General features: G+C 40.2%; 1 protein-coding gene across 1 annotated transcript in view; it reads left to right on the top strand.

Annotated features, from left to right (window-relative positions):
- Window positions 1-209: 209 nt before the first annotated feature.
- The window catches only part of PIWIL4 (piwi like RNA-mediated gene silencing 4), a 45,652-nt gene continuing 20,496 nt past the window's right edge, over window positions 210-25,365 (top strand). Inside the window, exons 1-11 of the mRNA XM_063095590.1 lie at window positions 210-296; window positions 1,423-1,501; window positions 3,937-4,068; window positions 5,922-6,136; window positions 10,831-10,952; window positions 12,609-12,689; window positions 14,352-14,549; window positions 16,627-16,738; window positions 21,246-21,369; window positions 22,398-22,515; window positions 24,957-25,068. Of these exons, the coding sequence (XP_062951660.1) occupies window positions 210-296; window positions 1,423-1,501; window positions 3,937-4,068; window positions 5,922-6,136; window positions 10,831-10,952; window positions 12,609-12,689; window positions 14,352-14,549; window positions 16,627-16,738; window positions 21,246-21,369; window positions 22,398-22,515; window positions 24,957-25,068 (1,380 nt within the window). The remainder of the gene's footprint in view (window positions 297-1,422; window positions 1,502-3,936; window positions 4,069-5,921; window positions 6,137-10,830; window positions 10,953-12,608; window positions 12,690-14,351; window positions 14,550-16,626; window positions 16,739-21,245; window positions 21,370-22,397; window positions 22,516-24,956; window positions 25,069-25,365) is intronic.

The raw sequence follows: 25,365 nt of genomic DNA, 5'->3' as shown, positions 1-25,365 counted from the left end.
CAGGCCCACGTGCGGTCCCCCCACCCCCACCCAGTGCGCCGCCTCCGTCCATGCGTGAGCCTTGCCTGGCTGCGTGTCCAGCCCCTGCACAGGTAGGAGGACGCCACGCACCTGTCGCCTCCCTGTCGCAGCCTCGCCATCTTAGGCAAAGAAAAAATACTCTTTTGAGACTTCGCAGTTCTAGAAGCCACTCTGGGATCCTCGGGAACATGAGTGGACGGGCCCGCGTGAGGGCGCGAGGCCTCGCCCGCAGCCCCAGAGCCGCGGAAGTGGGGCGCCCGCAGGCCTCGCCCTCGGTGTGTAGAATGCCTGGCTCGCATTGTTTCCTTCTCTCCTATCTATCTGCAGCCTGGACAGTGCTTTCCTCTGCTTGTCTTCTCTTGTCTGTTAGGAAGTAGTGTGTTATCCTTTCTCTCAACTTTGAGGCTTTCTGGGGGTTCTCACATTTTTTCCTTCTAGGGATGGTATCTGAGTAAGATGTTAATGTAGGTGTATTATTCAGTGGAGAAGACTGCAGATTGGAGGCAAGTGTGTCATTCTCTTCTACTTTCTGAGTTTTAATTGCTCAGTTTGGTTTTAAATTGCCTGGTAAAAATTGATGTACCTTTATACCATTACATGGCGTATAATCTAATACAATTTGTTTTGTGTATTGGTATATATAAGTAATCTCAAACACAGATGTGGTTTAGATACAACTACTGTTGCTTGAGCAACCACCATGGTAGGGCTCCTTGCTGGCCTTTGGCAGCTAGATTGAATTGACGTGCAAATAAACAACTTTTGAGTGATGTTACAACTATGTACTCTTAGTGTTTGGAGCTGCCTCTTAGACCAAAAAGTACTCAAGTGAGTCGTCTGTGGTCATTATGCCTTTACTCTCATGAAGTTGTCTTTTCCTGACTTCATTTTGTAGCAGATGGAGATACAGTAACTTCTTGAGAAAAGAGAAGTAGTGACTGTGAAAAGAGAAAATATTAATGGTTCCCTCCACCTACGTATTTTGTGAACTAATTTTGGCCCAGTTTTTCAGATAGCGTCATTATCTGAGTTGGTGACTCAGGTCCTCTGGGCCATGGAAGCATGAGACCTGTGCACGTCTGGGCCGTGTTCCCTCTGATTAGCTCCCTGGGCACAAGGATGACATCCCTGCCTCTTTACACCTCCAGGGTCTAAAGCTGTATCTGGTTCACAGTTGGTGCTAAAATCAAAGTTTGATGAGTGGGGAAAACCACAGTTTGTCCTTATCCTCTTTTTCTAGAATGGCATTGTCTTCTTACCTCTCAAGGGTTTTTACTTTTTAACATTTTTTCTTAGTTCATGCTAAACTAATGATTTATGATACTACTCCTATTTTGTGATAAGCTTTTGGTTTGTGACTTAACCGTTAAATATGAACAAGACATTTTTTGCCCATTTTAGCCTCCATCTGTTGATCTTAGTGACAATGAAGCATCCTCTAGCAGTGGCTTTGTGGGAACAAAAAGGACTTTACAGAAAGGTAAGTGAGACTCAGTCTGTTTCATTTAGTTTCATTCAATCTGAATGGAGCAGGAGTGACTCCATAAGCCTTATAGCAGCAGGCTCACTTCTGGAACATCCCATTTTCCTTTTCTTGAAGAATCCCCCTTTGTCATGTTCTTTTGGGACTTCCTGACAGAGAGTCAGCTGCTGAATTTCCTGACAGTGCTTGGTAGATGGGAATCCAAAGACATTAGGAAGCCAGTTTCTGATCCTTTCTGTTCGCTGAAGAATTTTGAGAAAATATTTAAAACATCTTCATGGTATACAAATGCCAATACTGTTGCCTTGCAGGGATGGTAGAAACCTGGCACACATGCTGCCATGGTCCCTTCTTCCGTCCCACCTGTGGTAGACAGCTCCATTTGATGGTAGCTCACTTCACTGCAAAGCCGGATCTGGTCTAAGGATACTTGTCAACACTCTATTCTGAGGAGCCACTATCACATAGTGCGAGTTGGCATGCCTGATATATTAGTTTGCTAGAGCTGCCTTAACAAAGTAGCACAGACTAGATGCCGTAAACAACAGGAGTATATTTTCTTACAATTTTGGAGGCTTGAAGCCTGAGATCCAGGTGTCAGCAAGATAGGTTTCTTCTGAGGCCTCCCTCCTGGGCTGATAGATGGCTTCTTCTCTCTGTGTTCACATGATCTTTCCTTTGTGCAGTTCTGTGTTCCAATTCCTCTTATGACATCAGTCATATTGGATTAGGGACCACCTTAATAACGTCACTTTAACCTAATCAACTCTTTAAAGTCTCTATCTCCAAAACAGTTACATTTTAAGGGACTGGGGGATAGGACTTCAACATATGAAATTTAGGGGAACACAATTCAACCCATAACCCCAGATGAAACCTGTTAGCCATCTCCCTTGTTCTGACCATGAAGTTAAGTGATTGATTTCTAATAAATGTGCAATCTGTAAGCACTTAAGATCTCCCAGACTCTGAGGGTCTCGTCCCTCCACCCATCTCATGCCTGGCTCTCCTGTTTCTTGCTGGGGTTTTTCCAGCTCTACCCAATTACCCCCTGTGATCTGAACTCACACAAATCTACATGCTGCATGTGAGCACAGAAGATATGCTTTGAGAGGCAGGGCGTCAGGCCCCTCACTGCTGCCACCATTCAAACATTAGTCCAGCTCGGGGGATTTTCTTTCCATGTCTGCTGCACATTCTTCTGAATAGCAAGTGATGGAAACGTTCCATCCGTGGAGGTCAGATTGAATTTTTATTTATTTTCTTATTTAAATTGTGGCAAAATATAAATAACATAAAATTTACCATATTAACCTATGTTTAAGTGTACAGTCTGGGGATATTAAGTGCATTCATATTGTTGTACCACTGTTACCACCATCCATCTCTAGAACTTTTTTAATCTCACAAAGCTGAAACTCTGTACTCATTAAACAATAACCCCCCTTTACTCCTCCACCCCAGTCCCCGGCAACCACCATTCTACGGTAGCTTGAATTTTAGAAACTGCCAAATGTCTTTTGAAACCAAGAGCAGTGAATGACACAGACAAACTAGTGTGGGAAATAGAATTTTTAAAAATTAAATAAGTTTTGTGATTTTCCTGGGAGACTCATACTCTCCTGAGAAAGATATAGGTGGCAGTTTTGAGCAAGAGGCAGTGCCATTTGAGACACTCCCTCAAAGGACAGTGGTCAAGTCAGAGTCCTAGAGATTCATCATGCTAATAGTCATATTACTCTGTAGTAATATCTTGTATTTTTATATTTTAATGTTATTTTCAAAGTGTCAAAGGTATATCCAATTAGTCAATTTCTCCTGTCTTAAAATTTAAACAGGAAATACTCATTTGGAAACAGATTTTAGTTTCCTATTTTCTAGGAGCTAATGGTAAGTGATATGCTCCAAGATGAAACACTGGCTTTGTAGCATAAAAACTGATGACAGTGTTCTGGGAAATTTCTCTGCTTTTCAGTGGCAAAGGTGAGAGATTCAGCCCATTTCTGTGCAGAATTTGTTGCGGACAGTGTAACTTTTCAGTGTGTTACACAAGAGCTAAAGGAGGGAGAGCTGTCCTCCATAAATAGGAGTGGAGTGGGGCACAGGGAGATAGAGCTAGGGAGTTACAGCACTAACCAACTATATAGAGCTTCCTTCTAGCCAAGAAGAGAAAGTCTGCAATATTATAAGAGCTAGGACTAGCTCAAGGTCTCTTACTTCTAACAAAATCTTCCATGCTCGCTTCAAAACTTTCAATTTTTAGGCAGAAGACTTCTTTATAGTCATGAATGTTTTTACCAATGTGGACAAGTTTTATAAAAAACTACAGGAATCTGGAGTTTTGATTGTAGATGCATTTTCTGATATAGTAATTATAAACAATGTAACTATAGTGAAGTATGAGATATTACTGTGTTCTCTTCATGTTTTAGATGAAGATGGCATATCTTCTGGTGATGTTAGAAGTACCTTCATGGAAAGAGGTGTGAAAATTGGACGGAACTTCATGGATTTGGGTATCTGTACCAGAGAGAAATTGGCACATGTGAAAGATTGTAAAACAGGTACCCAGTCTTTGTGTTACTTACTTTTTTTTTCATGTTACCAAATCTTGCTTCAGGAATTTCAGTTTCTAGGTCTAAAATAAACAAGTTCATATATTCATTTAGCAGATATATACTGGACATCTGCTATGTTCAAGGCGTTGTCTAGACGCTTTCATTTTTTTTAGCCTTAATTTTCTCTTTTATTAATAGAAATAATATCTTCCCCAAAACTACACCACACTTTTGGAAAAGATTTTCTCCTTACACCTGGGGTGGGGGTTAAAAAGATGCTTCTTCTCTTTCCCAATCTTTATCCTATGTGGGGAAATAATAACCTTCTAGACTTCAGCCATGAAAAGAAAGACATGGCCTATTTTGGGAATTCTTCATCCAGATTCCAAGCTCACCCCTGAAATTGCATGCACAATTGTGGGTATATGTATTTTCTGGGAAGAAGGCTTGTTGTTTTCATTGGATTCATTGACTCACTCAGATCAGTGCTTTTCAAACTTTTTTTTAACCAGGCAGCAAAATAAGAAATAGATGTATTATTATCCAGCATTGTCTAGCACAGACTGCACCCACACAATTGAAACAGAAGTTTCAGGAAACAGTGCTCATCCTTACTACATGTCAGGCACTCTCCTCCATTCTGTTGTATACTGGTCTTTTCTTTAAACATGCAGTTCATCTCACTTAATTTCACAACTGCAGCACTGATGGGGCCTGGCTGCAGTTTGAAAACACTGGTATAGATGCTCTCGAAGGGTCTTGCCAGCTCTGATATTCTAGATTGACTTCTCTCTGTCCACTTATGCAGCTAAAATATGTTGCCATTTCCTCAGGATCCGGGAGAACAAAAGAAAGCTTTTCTTTACCTAAAATAGCACAATGATTTCCTAGCTCCTACCTGATATATACCCCGTGTCAAAGCTGAGGAAGTGCTGAGGCACACATGACACTTTTCCTTCCTCCCAGCCTCAGGGGTTCATGTTCCCACTTCTTCCATGAGAAAAGCAAAATAGTGCCTATTTCATATAATTCTTTTCTATAAGACAAAAACTGGATGATTCCCTATAAGGAGAGGCAAGAATTATCTCCTTTGTGCCCTCCTAGATTCTGTCCTAGGGGGAGCTTACACTGTCCTGAGCACTAATCAACTATCGTAGCCATCTCTAATTTTGTCCTGTAGACTTTTAAGATATGAATAAAAATTTGTGTAGGGGGATGGATTCCTGAAAGCACACATGGCCTCCATGTGCCTGCAGAAAATAGAAGCCCAGAGGCCCTGTCTATTTTCAGAACAGAAAATTCCTTCCACCCTCCCCAACCCTCCCATCAGTCTCCGAGGCCTTCTCTGGGACTCGTACAGTGGTCTAACCACTGATTGAACTTTTTCAGAATTTTCAGAAGTATGATTAACTTTTGATTATTTCCCAGAGGTTGGCGGGTGAATTCATAGTAAGCATTGGACAATTTCTCTATAATCTAAGAGCAGCATAATTTCAGAGCAGCATCTGAAAATATTAGTCGAGCTGATTTGAATTGCAGAGAATCAGAGCTGCAAGGCAAGCTTTGGAAGGAGTCCTGGGGCAGTTGAGTTCAGATGCTTCTCTCCTCCCAAGGACAAGAATGTCAGTGTCTGAGCTTGGTTTGTATGAGGCCCGCTTCACACACGATCCCATTTTAACTCCCAACAGTGTTATCAAGCTGCAGGTTTTAGAGTTTATCTTGTGTCAATGAGCAAAAATCCTTGCTTTACAGCAACTACTATGCATATGCAAATAAATTTTTATATTATGTCATTAATATGAACATGGTGTGATTTTTTTTTTTGGTTAAAAAGCACTTTTTTTATTTGTCTTCCTCAGGTTCCAGTGGAATACCTGTGAAACTAGTCACAAATCTCTTTAATTTAGATTTTCCCCAGAACTGGCAGCTATACCAGTACCATGTGACATACAGTCCAGATTTAGAGTCCAGAAGGCTGAGAACTGCTTTGCTTTATAGTCATAGTGAAATTTCCAACAAAGCAAAAGCATTCGATGGTGCCGTTCTTTTTCTCTCACGAAAACTAGAAGAAAAGGTATAGTATGATGAATTTTTTCACTGTATATGTGTGTGTAAATATACATATGCCTATATACACACACATACTTATACATATATACACATGTGGAATTGGCCCACACCCATGGATTCAACCAATGGCAGGTTGAAAATATTCGAAAAAAAATCGCGTCTGCACTGAATGTGTACAGACATTTTTTTCATTACCATTATTCTCTAAACAATACAGTATAACAACTGTTTATGCGGCATTTACATTGTACGAGGGTACTTCAAAAAGTTCTTGGAAAACTGATAGTAAAAGATAATACAAATCTTTCCATGAACTTTTTGAAAACACCTTGTATTAGTGACTATAAGTAATTTAGAGATGACTCAACATATACAGGAGGATGTGTGTAGGTTATATGCAAATACTATGCCATTTTACATCAGGGACTTCAGCATCCGTGGATTTTGGTATCTGCAGGAGATCCTGGAATCAATCCCCTATGGATACTGAGGGACACTAGTTTATTTTTTAAAATTGATTGATTTTCATGACAATTGGAATGAGTGTTTCACTCACTCCTTTCCTCTTTCCTGTTCCCTTGCTTGAGAGATAAAAGACTTCTTAATTAAGACTTCATCAGTAATTGTTTTCTTAATTAAGAAGCTGATGATCTGGCATTTTAAACATAAGAGCTGTAAATGTCCTTGAAATAGGCATCCTTTTTATACTTTTCCCCAAATAGGCAAGACTTTAAGAAAAACCATCTAACCTACGGCTTCAGAGCTTTTATCCCTTTCTTTCATAACTTGGTTCATCATATGAAATATGAGTTATTGATATCAACTTAAGAGTATTTTAAAAATGTAACCATTGGAAATGGCAATTGAATATTTCATATTCCTTTCTCCATTTTTTTACACCTTCAATATTTTCAATCCTAAAATAAAAATATTAGTATTGATGTTTTATCATATGGTTTGTCCTAAAATTACTACAAGAAAAAAAGAATCAGTTTCTGTATGAAAAATTAAAACAGAGCATTGGATTAAAACTTTATACTTCTATCCCTTGGAAAGCTTAGTCCTTTAATTCAACATTTTGAACAGTATGATACCAATAGCATACATTTAAATTCCTAGACTGTTAGGTAGATCTTCATCAATTTCCTCAAGAAATGTGTTTCTGAGCACTCTTGAAGCCTTTATCTTTTTATGAGACGCTGAGATTTATAGGAGCTAATTGAGTGATTATTTCATCTCAATATGGAACTTTAAAATTTTACCATTATGGTTAAATCTAGTGGCTTGGAAAATCTGGATCTGTAAATTTAGAAACATTTTTATTCACATTAAGTCCTTATTGATCCTTCAATATTTTGTCTTATGACCAGATGCTGATAGCATGCTAATATGGCTTCTCATATTTAAATGATACATTTCAAGTGTGTTCTTATCAGTAAAGACCATCTTGTTCTTGTAGATACAATAGTAGTAACAGTTTAGAAATTTAAATATGTTATGATAATGGGCCACAATAATCAACCACATTGTATATCGACAAAATAAAATAAAATATCAAAAAGAAAAATTAAAAAAAAGAAATTTAGATATGTTAAAATTATTATACACCACTTGGGTCATCCAGCTTCCTTCAGTGGTACCTAACCAAAATGGAGAAATTTTACTCTACGGATACAGGAATAAGTTAATATTACTGATTTCTCATTCAAAATGAGCATGTAATATGTGTCAAACACTTTTCTGTTGCTTGTGATGGACTCTAATGAGGAGGCAGGTGAGAAGATATACCATCAAAACATGGTGTGGCAAATCAGGCCTGCTGATTTTATTTCCCAGACATATGTGTTACCGGGTTTGAACAGAAAAGTGTTGCATTATTTCTTATCTACCTATGACCTGCCACCCAGTTACGGTGAAAAAGAAAGTGTCCTAACAAAGATACTGCTGTTCTCAACTTTTTATTTTGATCTTAGTATTGACTAAAGCTTAATCCTGCACTCATGCTAACCCCCTACACACTTCCTAGGATGCTTATTGTAGTCAAGAGTCTTTCCACTAATTCAGTTATTGCGCTCCCATATAGCGTGGTTTTAGAAGTCTTCTTCAGCTGCCTCCTGGCCTTCCACTGCTTTCCAGAACCCATCTGTGCACCTGCATCATGACTGAGATTGCTATCATTGTTCACATCTATTTTCCACTCTCAGGCACTTAAAAAGTGCCTACTGTGTACCTAGCATGGTGTTACCACCATGGAGGAAGCAAAGATAAATAAATACAGTGTAAGGTAGAATAAGTGCCTTAATAACAATTAGTGTTTGTATTATGCTTACACTTACCAAACACCTACTAGTTAAGTACTGTGCTTGGTTGTTCTCCAAATTAGCCCCAGCACTTCTCCCTTGAGATGAGTAGATCTATGCTTTATGTCCCTTGAGCAGCTGCTACCACGATGGCTACTATTATGCCTGAAAGATTACATTTGTTGACCTCTTACTCTGCCGTTCTTTTTAGCATGATCTCGTTTAACTCTCTCAACACCCTAGAGCCTTTGAGAAGTTAAGTATCTTGCCGATGGTCCTCATACAGAGCTTGATGAAAGGCAAGATCATTCCTAGAAGGACACTTCACGGAGAGAGAGAATTAGTTTCTTGGGTAGAATTTGGATCAGGGAAGTGGATAATGGGGGACAGAGGAATTCCTTGGCAAAAGGGGCAAAGGCACAGTGATAGGAAGTGAGTGGCATATTTTAGAATCTTTTGGTCATTCAGGTTTAGCCAGGAAGGTGTGGAAGTTGTGGCTCCAAGGGAGAACTTTAAATGTCCTATTCTGCAGAGAAATAGAGACTGTCCTTTATGGAGCACTGAAGGCTTTGAGAGAACGTTTCCATGGGAGCTGTATTAAATTACAGTTACTCTGATCACATCCTATTAAATGATGTACAGAAGGAGGTGTGAAGATTAATATAGTGTCACTGGAATAGTCTGGGCAGGATGTCAGAAGGGCTTGAACAGAGATACAGAGTGCTGCTGTTCATTTAACCTTCCTGAGTGCCTGTGGTATGGATGAGGACCTTCACAGCCCTGTGACTTAAGTTGGACTCATTCCCACTTTGGAGATGGGGGAAGGTCTTAAAGGGTTGAAGTAACTTGCTGCAGATCACACTGGCAGTAAGAAGCAGAGGACCAGGGCCTGCCCATTTCCAAATCATGTGCTCTTTAGCACTGTGGTAAATAATGATATTAGAACAACTGAGATAGATTAGACACATTGCTTATCTAGATGCACTAAGACTTGCCAACTGATTAGACTGTGGACTGAGGAGAAGTGGAAGTTCACCCTGAGGTTAGCAGCCTGGGGACTAGAAGGTTCGGGGTCCAGTAACAGATGGAGAAAGTGAAGGAGGAGTTGGTGTTTGATGGGGGAGGAGTGGGGGGAGCTGAGGAGGCTGATCTTAGGTGGCTGTTGGAAATGCAGTTCCCGAGACCATCTGCTGCCACCTCCCCTTACCCTCTCATCCAGCATCCTTTGTTGTCTTAATCCTTTGTCCCCAAATTCCTGCAGCAGTTTGAGAGTTGTGCACCCCTCCCATCTGCCAGACTTCTCCCGATGTTGATGAGCTCTTCCTGCAGCTCTCCATCTCTGATTTCTATACAATTCTATCTGAAGCAAGAAATCATCTCCATGAAATAATTCATCCCCCGCGAAAGGACCAGTTTCTCTTCATTTCCATGTAGTGACTGGTTCCTGCCCTACATTCTTGGTTCAACTTAAAAGTGGTTAAAACTACACCATAACAATGGAAAATAGGGGCAAAATACATAAATGCTTGCCTATTAACTGACTTCTAGTTCCTCACCCAGGGATTTTGGAAAATCCCTGATCATTAGTTGATATTTATTTTTTTACTTCAAAATCCTATTCCAAGTCCTGTCTGGTCCAAGAAGCTTTACATTTAGTTGGGGAGCTTTTATAGAAACCTATTCATGCAATCGTTATATTGCTAGAACATTGTTACACGTTATAAGAACTCAAAGGACCTTTCAGAAATTTATAAAATCAGTTTTTGTATTTGTTCTAACTTCCCCCACTTTCTCCCCCTCTCCCATGCTCACTTTCCCTCTTATCTGTCTCCTCTCCTTTGCTTTCTTTCTTTCTTCTTCTTTGCTGTTCTTCTTTATGGATAAACTTTTGAGAGACTGTCCTCTGCAATCCATGAATTTGGGATGGGCAGGGCAGTCCACTGGTAGGCTCCTGGGCATCTGTGAATCCTCTGAAAATGGGTACATTATGCACACTGTTGTGGTTTATACATATGTGAAATTTTCTTTGGGAGACTGTCTGTAACTTTGATCAGACTCTCCAAGTAATTTGTGATCCATGTTCCTCCGACCCCCCCAAGAAGATCAAGAGCCACTGCTCTGGAATTCTCTTTGGATCAATTCTTTGAACCGTGAATCTGGCTTTGATTCTCACTTAAGAAGTTAGAGAGTAGAGAAATGTGTTGCTTTTTTAGGATTAGAAAGACAAAGAGAAAAACATACTCTCCAAACATAATGTGATGATGAGATTATTACTGACATACTAACACCTGCAGTTTTGTTTTGGTTAATGCATGTTAAATCGTGATGGCTTTATAATATCTACATTCTGCACACAGGGATGATCTGTAGGGTGAATATTAAGTACCTCTTTTCTCAGGTCACGGAACTGTCAAGTGAAACTCACAGAGGCGAGACTGTGAAGATGACTCTCACTCTGACAACCGAGGTGCTGTCGAGTTCCCCCGTGTGCATCCAGGTCTTCAATATCATCTTCAAAAAGTAAGTTGCTTTAAATGTGAGTTTAATTTGGGCTAATGATACCTTTCAGCATAGATCCTGGGTATTAAAACCATCAACCATTTTGTAGGCAGTGTGCCAGCAACAATGCCACCGTTAGGGCATTTTTCACGTACTTTCCTGCACTTAGCAGTCGTGTAGCACAGTCCACCACAGCTGCTCACTGGCACAGAGCGCCATTATCCACATTACGCAAGTTAAGACAAAGAGTTCGAGGGTTCCTGCTGTCTCACTGGTAGCAAGGAGGGTGCATTTTTCCTTTTCTTCTTTTTCTGTACGTCTTCCCACCCCTACCCCCACACTTAAAAGTTCACTATGTTTGACTTCATAAACTGAAGTATTTGTTTTTCTCTTGGCTGATTGATGTGATATGGAAAAGTCCATCAGCATCTGCTTTCTGCCCTGCCTACGCCCTCAGCCCCCTTCCCTCCTGTACATGCATGTGTGGAATAGAAGGAAGAGTGTAATTAAGCTTTTCAGTGCTCTTCTGAGTGGTCCAAGGTGGACGTGCTCCAAAGTCATCTTGGGGGTGGGGCGGAACACGACAAAATGCAGATTCCCTGGCCCCTCGCTCAGCCTGGTAAACAGAATTTCACAGGCGGAGCCTGAAAATCCACATTTTTAGCAAGCTAAAGCTTGAGAACCACAGTTTTGCATGCTCCTAGTGTGGATCGTTAAGATGATCTGTTCAAAACCTTAGATGCCAGCCCTTTGCTCAACAGTGGCCTCTGGAGATGAAGTTGGGAAGTTCGGGGTTTTGCTGAGTAGCAGGGGCACAGAAAGGAACTTTCCCCATGCAGATGCACTGCTTCCGGATTCTAGTCAGACATCTTGCCGTCTTATCCAGTATCTCCCCATCATATCTGGGCCTCAGCTCAGTGCTGCCGAACAGCTCTCTGAGAAGCCACTATTGCATGTGCCCTCCTAGGAGAGGACTATTTTAAATCAGCTGACACTTGGAAGGTGCTTTCAGTGACAGATCTCTTTTACTAGTGTTTTATCTTACTTGATCCTCACTAGAGTGCCCTGAGGCAAGTAGTATTAAAATCTCCATTTTACAGATAGAGGTTGAGGCTCGGTGACATTTGGTAGTCAAAATCACAGGGTCCGAACCCATGTTTTCTGACTTAAGACTCCCACCATTTCCCCCATGCACCGGACAGCCTCATATTAGCGATGTCTCACATTCCAAAGGTGACCAGGGTTAGTAGTGAAGAGGCAGCCATGGTTACTTGGCAGCACGTGGGGAGCTTGGGCACCCTCATTAGAAACAGACTCCTTGTCTCAAAATAGGAAAAGCCCAAAAGATCCTTCAGACATGGCTTGCCTCACTCCTTCCAGGCAGACCAGAATGTTAGGACCACAGTCATAACTGGAATTGACTACATATTTATTATTGCAGGTAAGCCCAGACAGACGAAAATAATTTCAGTTGTATTATTCTCAAGTATGAAGAAGTCATTGCTCTTCTCTTATGTATACACTCATGAGTTTATTTAGTATTTGAACCCTTCCAGTGCTATAAGAATGAAAGTTCTGCCCTTTCTATATATTTTTAACATGTTCAGCATGGATACAAACTTAGAATTACAGTTATTGACTGATATTTACCAAAGATTCAAAAACATATACTTGCAGGATCTTAAAAAAGTTGTCCATGTACCAAATTGGACGGAACTACTATAATCCTTCAGAGCCGGTGGAAATTCCCCAGCACAAGTAGGTTTATTTATATTTTCTGTTACTTTGAAACTGTTATAATGTAAGCAACATAATTTATGATGCAATATTATACCATTTTGACTACTATGAGAGACTCTGTGATACGAAATGTAATGGATTTTTTTTTTAATTTTCAAGTTTTTTAATAGAATGGTAGATGTGAATGTGAAGCTAGCAGCCTGTTTTCTTATATTAATGTTCTGATCGTTATCATAAATCCTAAAAGGAATTCAGAAACTGAAAGTTCTGTGTATAACAAGTAATAATGAAAGCAGAGTAAGCTATTATGTTATAGCACATAGTTTTCTTGTTGAAAGGAAGTTAGCAGAGCCCAGGTGGCTGACATGAAATCACTGGGTAAGCAGATGTCAGACAGAGAATCCACCCACACTATCCTCGTGAAGGATAGATTGTTATGAACACTGGCAGAATTTTCACCCAAATCTGGGAACTGGATGCTGGAGAGGAAGTGGTCAGCTATGTATTGCACTGGTTGTTACTCAGCTCTCCAAAATACTGTGGTCAAATTAAAGGCAGAGAAGCAATGAGTAGCCCAAAGACAGATACACAGGCAGAGAGAGAAGTGCATAAAAGATAAAAAATAGGGGTGGGGTGTTTGGCCTTCTGCCAGGTGGAGGAAAAATGATAGGATTTCCATATGTCCATTCATTGTGTCAGAGTGGTCTCTGTGAAGCATCCCGTTTCTAATATACCTGGATTAGAAATTCTCATAGGTCCAGTGTTGTGCTAAACTCAGTAGGTGCTCAACGCATGTTTGTACTGAAGGCTGGTTTACTATCACAATCAATTAAGTCCACAAAATATAAACTGGAATGGTTTTAAAAAGTATTTATCTATTTTTTCATGTAATTTCTGTAATATTGTATTCAAGACCTTTCAGTCTATATGGAAAGGACTGTGCTCCAGTTTCTCTTGTTTATCTGTACGTGATATCACTTCTGTATTTCTTAATCACATTGTTAAATCTATCCACTACCTTCACCTTTGCTTCAGTGTGCTTTTCTTTTCTTTTCTTTTTTTTTTTTGTTCTTTTTCGTGACTGGTACTCAGCCAGTGAGTGCACCGGCCATTCCTATATAGGATCCGAACCCACGGCGGAGCGTCGCCGCGTTCCCAGCGCCGCACTCTCAAGAGCGTGCCACGGGCTCAGCCCTCAGTGTGCTTTTCTGAACTGAGATGTTTTCATGCTGGGACAGATCACCCCATAAACTTATTTTTCTTACAGCTGTGGTTCTCAACCAAGGGCATTTTTGCCCCCTGGGGGACATTTGACATTGGAGACATTTTTGGTTGTCACAGCTGGGGGGCTGCTACAGGCATCTAGTGGGTAGAGGCTAGGAATACTGCTAATCATCCTTCAATGCACAGAACAGCCCCTAACAAAGAATTAACCAGTCCAAAATGTCAGTAGTGCCAAGGGTGAGAAACTCTGCTTTACGAGAATATGTTTTCTCCTAAATATGTTTCAAGACACCCCAGCTGAAAATAACCAGTCAGCAACAGGAAGAAATCAGACTAAAGAAAAAAATTATAAAATCCAGAGGATTAGAATTTAAAAAATCACCATTTAAAAATGTGTATTGTTTTACTGTTGTAACATTTAAAATACTCATTTTTTATTTTTATTTGTTCATAAAGATTATCCCTTTGGCCTGGGTTTGCCATTTCTATATCACAGTTTGAAAGCAGGCTCCTGTTTAGTGCTAATGTGAGTTATAAAGTCCTCCGGAATGAGACTGTTCTGGAATTCATGACTGACCTCTACCACAAAACTGGTATGTCCTGCTTCACTGAGACATGTGAGAAACAACTGATGGGGCTCATTGTCCTGACAAGGTAAAAGCCTGTATCTAAATAAATTTTCTGAGAATGAATTATGTATGGTATTTGGGAACAGGAATAGCATTGGAGCATTGGCCAGAGCACAGATCTGATCAGTTGACTCACCTGGTAGAAGAGCTGGCTGTTCTCGGTTGTCTGGAGTTCAGACTTCCTAACGTGTGTCTGACTGTCCACAAGCTGACATGGTCCTGAATGACCTGTTGCTGTACCCTCCCCTCCCCCGCTCCCTGTACTAACCCCCAACAGTGTGCATTTTACTGCTTCAGTGCCTCTGCCTGGATTCCCCACCCCCAATTTTTTTTTCTTTTAAAAAAATATTAATTAATTAATTAATTAGTTAATTAATTAATTAATTTCATCTCTAATTTTAATTTAATTTTATTTTGTCAATATACAATGTGGTTGATTATTGTGGCCCATTATCGAATCCTCCCTCCCTCCTCCCGCTCCCCCCTCCCTCCCAACAACCTCATATCTGTTCGCTTGTCATAACAACTTCAAGGAATTGTAATTGTTGTGTTTTCTCCCCCCCCCCCCCCCCCCCCCCGCTGCCCTGGTTTTTTTGTGTATTTATTTATTTATTTTTAGCTCCCGCAAATAAGCGAGAACATGTGATATTTCTCTTTCTGTGCCTGACTCTTTCTGTGCCTGACTCGTTTCACTTAATATAATTCTCTCTAGGTCTATCCATGTTGCTGCAAACAGCAGTATTTCATTCTTTTTTATAGCAGAATAGTATTCCATTGCATAGATATACCACAGTTTCCATATCCACTCATCTGATGATGGACATTTGGGCTGGTTCCAACTCTTAGCTATTGTAAATAGTGCTGCAACCCCAACCCAAATTCTGCCTTTTAAATTTTGACTTCCATGAAGCCCAGCTCTAGTGTCACCATTTTTCTGACACCTCCACGTGCCCACTCAGATGGAATTATTCAGCCCCCTCCACTGGGCTGCTCCCATAGCACTTTGCTTACAGCCAGGTCTTTATGGCCGTTTGTCCATTTTATTATGTTACAGGACAACACCTGAGGTCCATGTCTTACCTTCTCTATAAGATTCTGAGGTCCTTTAGTCTGAGACCATGTTTTACCTCTTTGCAAACCTCTAGCTTTGTCTATATATAATTTTCCCTTAGTGCATATTGAACTGAATTAAGCATCAGCAGATTAGATGACTTCCTGAGTACTAAAAAGCTCACCAAATACTGCTGCTAGTCCAGGATACTTCTTTTAGGGGACATGCTAGCCTTCTCAAAGTCGGGCTTGGAATTTCCACTTGGAGTTGTTTGTCTGGGTTACGTAGCAGAGAGGTGGGATGAGAAGGCTGCCCTCTCATCCTCCTGTCATGATTTTGATGGATTAGTTTATCGCATCCTTCAAAGTCACCTTGCAGGGAACCAAGAGTTCTGGAAAAATCTGTCCCAAGGTTGGGGCAGCACAAGAGAACATTCTGGGCTACACAGTGCTAAAGGGGAGAAGGGGCTTAGAATGATATTAGCTGACCTGTTCTGCAGTTTTGACCAGGGCCAACCCTAGATGGGAGGTTGAGTAGGATACAAGAATTCCGGGGTTGATTAGCCTGCTTTTTATCAGAAGGACTACCTGAGACTTCAAAAATTGAGTGACACGAGAAGCTGATGGGAAAGTTTTGAGTAATACTTTGGCCTTTGAACACTTAAGAATGATTTACCCGAAGTAAGAGTGTCTACAGTGAGAAAAACAGATGGTGGTCTAGTGACTTTCCCTTGGGGTTTGTTGGAATATGGAGATCTTCCTGTATACTGAAGAATTAATTACTGCTCTTCTCAGATAAGAGCTGATCACTAAAAAAAAAAAAAAAAAGTGAATATTCTTGTGTTACTATCTTTTGTAATTTCTGATACTCAGGAGTTTATCTTTACTTTGAATTAAAAGTGTGGTGAAGTAGCTGTTTATCTTAGATGATTTGGAAAAAAAAAATTATTTTGGCATCTGGCCAGTTTGGGGATCTAAACCCTTGACCTTGGTGTTATCAGCACGGGCCAGCCCCTGGAAAAATTTTTTAAAAGACTTCTTGCATTTGCTAGATACAATAACAAAACCTATCGCATTGATGACATTGACTGGTCAGTGAGGCCCACGCATACCTTTAAGAAGCGGGACGGCACTGAGATCACCTATGTGGATTATTACGAGCAGGTAGGACAGTTTTTTCTTTATTCTCATCTCCTTTTCTTTTAGCTCACAGAAGTCTCCCTTTTCCTTTCCAAGTCCAACAGATCCCGGGAAGGTCAGGCTCAATCTGTCTTCTACCTACTTCTCTGACTTGTCTCTTCCCCCCACATCCCTGTCTCCTCCTGACCTTCATCCTTTCTCCTGCTTCCGTCTTCCTGGACTCTGAGTAATTTCCCTTAAAATTGTATCTGATCGTGTCACTTCCAAGCTTAAAACATTTCTGTGGTTCCTTATTGCCTTAGGAGCCAAACATAAGCTCCTTTGCAGAGTTTCCAAGGCCTTTTAAGATCTGACTTTCAAGCCCATCTCTTACCACTTTCCCATTCCCTTCCATATATGCTCTGTTGTACTTGACTTTTGTGGTTCCTTGACACAGTTTCTCCCCTGTACATTTTCACATCCGTTGTCTCCTCTTCCTGGATACCCATTCATAGCCAGACACACACGAAACACCCTTCCATACTCAGCTCAGCAGTCAACTCTCCAGGGAGCCCCGTGGCACTCTTGCCAGGAGGGGCTCCCCTCCCTGCACTTAGCTGCATCAGATCCTCACAGGCACGACATGAATGGGGTGGTCCCCCTCCTAGACCTTGAGCTCTTGGGGATGTGCCTTGAGCTCTTTATTTCTGGATACCCATAGCTAACATAGTTCTTTGCATGTAGTAGATAAGAAACATTTTTTAATTAATTTTTTTTTAAACATTTACTTGTACATATGTGTAAGGCACAGTGTGTTGTTGCAATACGTGCATGTACTGCACAAGGATTCACTTAGGGTAGATAGTATAGTTTTGTACCCATTAGTCCACCACTTCTCCGCTCCTCCCCTGTCCCCTCCCAGGAAAGATTTATTGATGGAATTTCCTGCTGCTTCTTAATGCCCAATTCACATCGATCACAATTACCCTGCTTACCACTTTCCGTGTTCAGTTCCTTTCAGAGGTGCCTTCTCTTTAATGTATGTTCATACATTAAATTCAGGTCTCCAAAATCTCACAGATGTCTTAAAAAACAAAAAAACCCCAAAAACTCTGCCTTGGTCATTCTACACCTTCAGGAAAAGTTCTCTTTTCCTCTTTAGCTAGCTTTAGAAAGTCATCTACACCAGCTCTAAGCACCTCTTTACTTCAGTCTGGTATCTATGGAAATAACGCTATAAAGGTCAAATTCAGCTACTGTTCTAACTAAGGGGCTTTCCGTAGCGTTTGACACCTTTGACCACTCCCACCTGCCTGACCTGCTCCGTTCCTTCCTGCCACACATCTCCTGTGTTTCTCCGCTAAGTTTCAGGTGTTCCATCTCAGCCTCCTTCGATGTTTTCCTCCTTCCTTCCCCCAAAATGAACCATTATTCACCATGACTCCCTCATCCTTGTATAGGATCTTTTCTTTGTATTTTGTGACTGCTCAAATATACTATTTTTGCCTTGCTCTCATTCCCAAGTTACATATTCATCTCCATTTTCAGAACATATTTGTATGAATATCCTACAGGCATCTCAAACTAACTTAATTCAAACTGACTTCATTGTCTTTCCCATTCTTGTTTCGCCTTGGGAATTCTGCGGCTCCATTAGGAATCATTTTGCTTTCTTCCTTTTCTTCACCCCCGCCTCCTCATTCAGTTGTCACCAACATGAATTCTGCCCCCTTTATCCTTGAATTCCCTCCGGGACCCCTCCCCTCCTCCCCAGCCCTTTTCCTGCTTCATTAAGGCAGGACCTCTCATCAGTTCCCCTCTGGGGTGGGTGTTGCAGTCACTCTCTACGGTCTCCTCGCCCCAGCTCTGTCCTCAGTCATTCATCGTTCTCATTTCCACCAGAGAGATCTTTCTGAAGCACTGCCCAAAACGTGGTTAAGAGCATAAGCTCTGGAATGAGATGGCCCTGACTCTAGCTGCGTCACCTTGGGCAAATCACTAAACCCGGAGTGTCGTCTGTAAAGGGAATTGATCTGTCTACCCTAATGGTGGAGTGTAAACACTGAACGCGATTAATAGTGCATGCAGAACATTTGGCCTGGTGCCTGCATATTGTGAGCACCAGGTACACAGCAGAGACCCTGCCCTCCTTTTCTGTCCTCCCCTTCTTCATCTCTAGCATCACACAGTTTGACCCCATCCCACCCTTTAGCCTCACATCCCTCAGCATCCCTGTTGTGCACCCCAAGGTGTTATCGCTCCCCCACCTCCCTTTCCCCACACTCTCTCCACTCCCCACGTACACTCACTAGTCACTGCACGTTCCTTCGTCTTTGCACATGTGCACTAGACATCTGCATAAAGCCACACTGTACCTTTCTCTTTCCCCACTAGGTCAAATCTTACCTTCAGGGTCAAGTGTCACCTCATTTGTGAAGTCCTCTCTGACTTTGCTTTCTGTTACACACACAAAAGAGCTAGCTGTTCTCTTCTCTGAGACACTATGCCATGCACCACATTGCTTCTAGAGCACATTTTCCTCTATGTGGCTAATTGACTCATAGTACCTAGCCAAGCATCTTGTGCATAAAATGTGCTCTGTAAATGTTTGTTTATTAGATCCAGAGTTTGTTATACATTTGGGTTTCTTTTCTGCATCATTAAATTTGAACAGATGTATTTTAAGACCTGTGACATTCTGGAAAGGGAATCATGGTTAAAAATCCCACTCACTTTTTCATAATGAGTTGTGGTTCCCAGCATATATATTGCAATTAGGCAGAAAAGGAAACAAAATTGTGTCAACTTCTAGAATGTTCTCTCTGTCCTGGAAAAGGAACACTAAATTATTATATAGTCAGTTTTCAAAGTGGAAGCCATCCTGATATTGTCCTTTATATTTCTCTATTTCATCCTATGATGAAAAATATTTTTAAGTGCTAAGAACACTGGGGCAAGGGAGTGGGTAAATTCACTTTATGACAGCAGCTTAGGGGGCGGAGTTCTTGGCGGCCTTGCTCCAGCTTGATAGAATTGCCTCTTCCTGCAACATGCCCAGCTTTGCTTGAGCTGATGCCTGGGACTCTTCATACTCTCACATTATCTTCAAGATCTCTCCAGGACTCTACTGCCTTCATGAAGCCTTCCCTGACTTACCAGGCACAGGGACCCAGTGAGTGGTATTACACTGAGTGGTGTAACAAGTAGAGTTTCCTGAGTGTTAAGGGATAAATCCTAGCTGTGCTAATTTCTGCTTATGGAGCCTTGGGAATGTTATTTATTTTCTCACCGTTTTCCTTTATCTGTGAAGAGGACAAGGATGGTATCTATCTCATAGATAGATGTTGTTAAGATGAAATGAGGTAAAATAAAAGTGCTTAGCATATCATTATTATTATTTGTGCTTCTCTGCCCTGCTTTATAGATAACGCAGTTACATGTTAAAGCAGGGAATATGTCTCTTTGTAACCACTGCAGTTCCTGAACATCATAAGCATACTGTATGTACTGAAATAATGAAGTCGTGTAAAATCTCTCTTTTGATAAAGGATTCTCTAAGCTTTTTGGCCACAGCATTAGCTGCAGTTGCCACTTTAAAATGTGATTCCTGAATTGTTTTATATTTTTGACTAAAAGTCCTTATTGAAATGGAGAAATGCTCACATCTTACTTCCTATTATAGTTGTTGATGTCAGCATCACATAGTGCCCAGGCATATTGTAAATTATAATTCCAGTTGTTATGTCATTAGTATTGAGTAAATAGTACTAGAAATAAGTGTTAATTGGAACTTTTGCCATGCCATTGGAAATGAACTTTTGGCAAGGCAAGAATGTTGAAATTCAAGTTGAGGAAGGGAAAGGAAGTGGGATATGAAGTAACAATTGGTGAGGACTTGTTGTAAACCAGACACAGTGCTAGTGGTTGACATACAATGGCCCCGAACTGCTCATACATGAGGAAGTCACTTACCCCAGTGTCACAGTCCAAGCAAGTAGAAGAGCTGGGGATAAAACTCATATTTGTCAGGCTTCAGACCTGCTTCCCTGTAACATCATACTATCCTGGAAGATAAGGACAGTCATGGTCTTTTGGTAAATCTGAGGTTGACTCAGTATAACCCTGCCTCCACCTGTGTGTAGATATTTTCAAAATGAATATAGATATTTAGAACCAGTTAGTTAAGCATGGCACAGTCTGCCTCAGTCATCAATAATGGAAATGCTGGCTTCAAGTCATCCCCTGTGGGGTCAATCGAATGATGTAGAACTGGTTGGAGACTATTCTGAATCTCCATGAAATCCAGAGAGAGCAGAGAAATGATTTTTTAAACGGTGTTGCATTATAAAAGATAATAGTTAAAATAATAAAACTGGACCTCAGATACAAAAGAAAGTAGAAATGAGTAGTTAACCATGGGATGTTTTTTCCCTTCTCTGGAAAGATTTGCTTATATATCCATTTTGGGATTACGTTGTTGCTTATAAACAAGGATGCATATCTTGCTGTGTTTCCATGTTAACTTTACCATCATTAATCTTGCATTTTATAGCAATACAATATTACTTTGTCTGACCTAAATCAGCCATTGCTTGTTAGTCTGTTGAAAAGCAAGAGAAATGACAACACTGAGGCTCGGATTGCCCACCTGATACCTGAGCTCTGCTTCCTAACAGGTAATGTTTATGTTTTATAACTCTGTCAGGTACCTGATCATAGGCTCCGACTACTTAGCAGTGGGCAGAATCTCTTTAAAGTAGCTGAGTGCCAGAGCATTAATTTAACCCATGGAGGATGGGCCCTTTAAGTAATTTATTCAATAGTAGATACAAATGAGAGGATAGAGAGCCCTCTGGAATCTATTTCCTTTGTCTCCTGTATTCCATTTGTTACTTTGACGTAAAATAGACCCCCAAATACTATCCTAAGACCATGCTGCTCTTGACTTTGATTTTCTTCAAGTATATTGTTAGACTAGTGCCAAAATGATCCTTTTTTTCTTTTTGCATGAGCTTCCAGCAGGTAATCCTCACTATGCAATAGAATCTGAATAACCATCTCGAGTACTTTTAATGATGTTCATTTGATTAATAGGGTGAGACTAAGAAGGGGGTGACTTTCTACTTTTTACATTCGTGCATTGCTTGAATCAGTTACAATGAATATATATTTATTTTGGAATTAGAAAAATTAAAAAGGATATAATCCTTGAAGGAAGGGGTGCTCATCCTTAGTGGGATTCTAATATTGTAGATCTGCACAACCCAATATGATAGCCACTAACCATGTAGGTTTATTGAACACTTGAAATGTGACTATCTTGCCTGAAAGACTGAATGAAGATGTGCTGTAAGTTGTAAAGTACAGACCAGATTTCAAAGGCTTAGTATGGAAAAAAGTGGAAACTACCTCATTAATAAATTTTTTATATTGATTACATGTTGAAATGAAATGAAAATATGTTGGATATATTGGGCTAAAAAATCTATTTGAAGTAATTTCATCTGTTTGTTTTTGGCTTTTTGTGTGTGTGTTGCTACTAGAAAATTTAGAATGATGTGTGGTTTTCATTTCTATCGAACAGTGCTATCCAGATGGTGAATCTGATTCAGTTGAAGTGAAAAGTTTAAACTGTGCCTGAGATGGGTTGAGGTTATGTTGAATATGTTCATCTTTTCACTTTATTTTTGTTTGCATTTAATAGGGCTGACTAGCCAAGCAACCTCTGATTTCCAGCTCATGAAGGCTGTGGCTGATGAAACACGTATCAGTCCTTTGGGCCAGCAGCAGCGTCTGGCCAGGCTTGCTGACAGCATCCAGAGGTAGGTACTGCGATGCCTTTCTGAGGCCACGTGTACCTTGCCTAAGGCTGAGTGTGTAGAGTTGAATGAACTACATAACGCTTCATTCCACAATGAAAATGTCTCATGCTTGTTGATGCAGAGCAAGGCACTTTCGAATGGTGCTGTTCAGAGCCCAGAGTCCATCTGAGATGGCTCAGGATGAGTGGGTTGCGGGAAGTGATGGGATATCACCTGCTGCAGCTGGACAGCTATGCTTACATCTGTTTAATACATTGAGGTCTGGATAAAATTTTGAATGAAGAAAAGGGTTATAATCTAAAAAACAAAACAAAACTCCAAATGAAACAAACAAAAACAACCAAAACACATACCGGGTCCCCAGTATTCAGGGTCAGGAATGCTCAGATCTTAATATGGTGGCCTCTGTAGACTGAACTTTAGGAAAACCCCACTGTATATTCTTTAAACTTGAGATGCCTTTGTGCCCTCTGGTTCAGCCCATCTAATTCTTAGACTGTGTTTCTGCCCTCATTTATGACAGTTTGCTGTAATCTGCGATGGAAAATTGACCTTTCCCTGATGCTCCCTTTTGACCTCCTAAAACTGTACCGTCTGGTCATATAGCCCCATGTGCTACTGGACACTTGAAATGTGCCTAGTGACACATCTTGAAATAACATTTTGGATATATTTGGTTAATTAATATATATCTTAAAAATTACTTCATTTGTTACTTTTTACTTTTTTTAATGCACTATTAGAAAATTTTAAATTACACATGTGGCTTGCTTTATAATTCTCTTGGACACATTGTTGTAGAATGGTTGTTTTTCTTTAAAAATTTTTTTGTAAGTAATACTAGCTTATGAGGAATTTGGAAATTTACATAAGAAAAAAGAACAAAGAGAATATTGTGTACTTAGTAAATATTTGTTCAATGAATGAATCAATCAATTGAATGAATGGCGTATATTCTTTAAGATATTTGAAAATGCATGTAATCTTGTTCTTTTTAAGAAAATGGTGTAGTGCTATACATCATGTGTTGTAACTTGCTTTTTTCACGTAAAGGTTTTTCTTGAACATTTCCATTTGATAAATGTGCAACTCTAATATCATGCTCGTGGTTTCATAGTTTTCCATGGCATGGATACACTTTGCCATTTATTCTGGACATCCCCCAGACTTATGCCTACTTGAGAAGAGTTTCCTGGTTCATTCTTCTTATACTGGGCTGTGGATTAGTCTTCCTGTCACATCTACCTGCCACCTTTCAGTAATGCCACATACCTCACCCCATTTCCTGACCAATGATGGCCTCACCCATCTCATCTTAGGCAGACAGTATCTGAAGCAAAATAATTAATTCAAAGGATTCAGTGTGACCAGGCAAGACATAACCTTAATAGATGAAAATAATGAGCTGTTGCATAGAGGCAGTGGTAAGAAGGTTTGAGCTCCCCTAAAGAACGAGGCAGAGCTTTAATAGGGAAACAGAAGTGTGGATCTCATTAGTCTTCTGTGTGTTTCTGCCTTATTATGCTTTGGGTTCTACCTAGGAGCCAGGAGACAGTCAATGTAGTTGCTGTTCTCAAGGGGTTTATGGCTCAGTAGAAATTACCGTATATTGTAATCAATGAGATAAACTATGATTATTAAATTATAAACTTAAAGTACTATGTAAGTGTAAAGTACTGTTATTATTACTAATACTAGTATTCTCATACTCTTCCTACTATCTTGTCCATCCTATGAATCTTCTGAAGCTTAAATCCTTATGTTCCTTTCCTTTATCATCTATCCACTCTCAAGCTAACAAATTCAAATATTCCTAGAAGACATCTCCACATCCACAGCTCCAAAATATCTTATTAACAAATTTCTCATTAGGAAAATATCCCATATTTATTGAGAACATAGCATGTGCCAGGCATTGTGTAACTTGCCATATATTGTCATATATAATCTTTACATCAACCCTGTGAAGTAGCTACTTTTATTATCCCTACATTTTGCTAGTAAGGAAAGTAAGGCTTTAAAAGATTTAGTAGTTTGTTTAATAGTCACATTCAAGGATACTTCAGAACGTTCATGGAAAAATAGAATTAAAAGGTAATGGAAATCTTTCCATGAACTTTTTGAAGACCCCTCGTATTTTTAAAGGGTAGAGCTAGGAGTCAATCCCAGGTCTTTCTGGTGGAAGTCAGATTTTTCTAACCGGTGTGCCCACCCAACCCCGCCCGGAAGCCCTTTCCCATCCTTTCATGTCTCTGGTGGGCATGGTTATCCTGTTATTCTTTTGAGCAGGGGAAAAAAATGGCAGATAGAAACAGAAGCCAGGAATCCTAAAGACACAAAATCAGACCCTGAATAATTCAGTAAGTTAAAAATATATCTCCAATGATTAAAATTCTTTAGAAAGTAAACACTTTAGTGATTTAAAACAACTCTGTCAACAGAAACAAGGATGCACATTTCGAGCTAGAGAAGTGGGGGCTGCATTTTGGAGCCCAGATGTCTCTGACCGGAAGGGTTGTGCCTTCAGAAAAAATATTACTGCAAGACCACATAGTAAGTGCTCTGATTTTGTTTTCATCTAAAAGTATTTACTTGAATATGTGTTAAGTTTGATCATTTGCCAAAGTGACTAGTGGGCTTGGACTATTCATCTAGTTTCTCCATGGCCACATCCCTGTCCTCTCTTTGTCCTGAGATTTTAGGTCCCCTCTAATTTCCTTTTCAGTCTGAATTTACTTGCATGAACTTAGTGTCAACCAGCAGATACAATTTAGGTCAATTAGAAAACAATATTTCAAACCATGGCAATTAAAACATACCTGCCTATTATTAATAGGTATTGTACTACTC

Source organism: Cynocephalus volans, chromosome 4, assembly GCF_027409185.1.
Source record: "Cynocephalus volans isolate mCynVol1 chromosome 4, mCynVol1.pri, whole genome shotgun sequence".
In the NCBI taxonomy this organism is placed as follows: Eukaryota; Metazoa; Chordata; class Mammalia; order Dermoptera; family Cynocephalidae; genus Cynocephalus; species Cynocephalus volans.
This window is presented reverse-complemented; position numbering and strand designations above follow the sequence as displayed.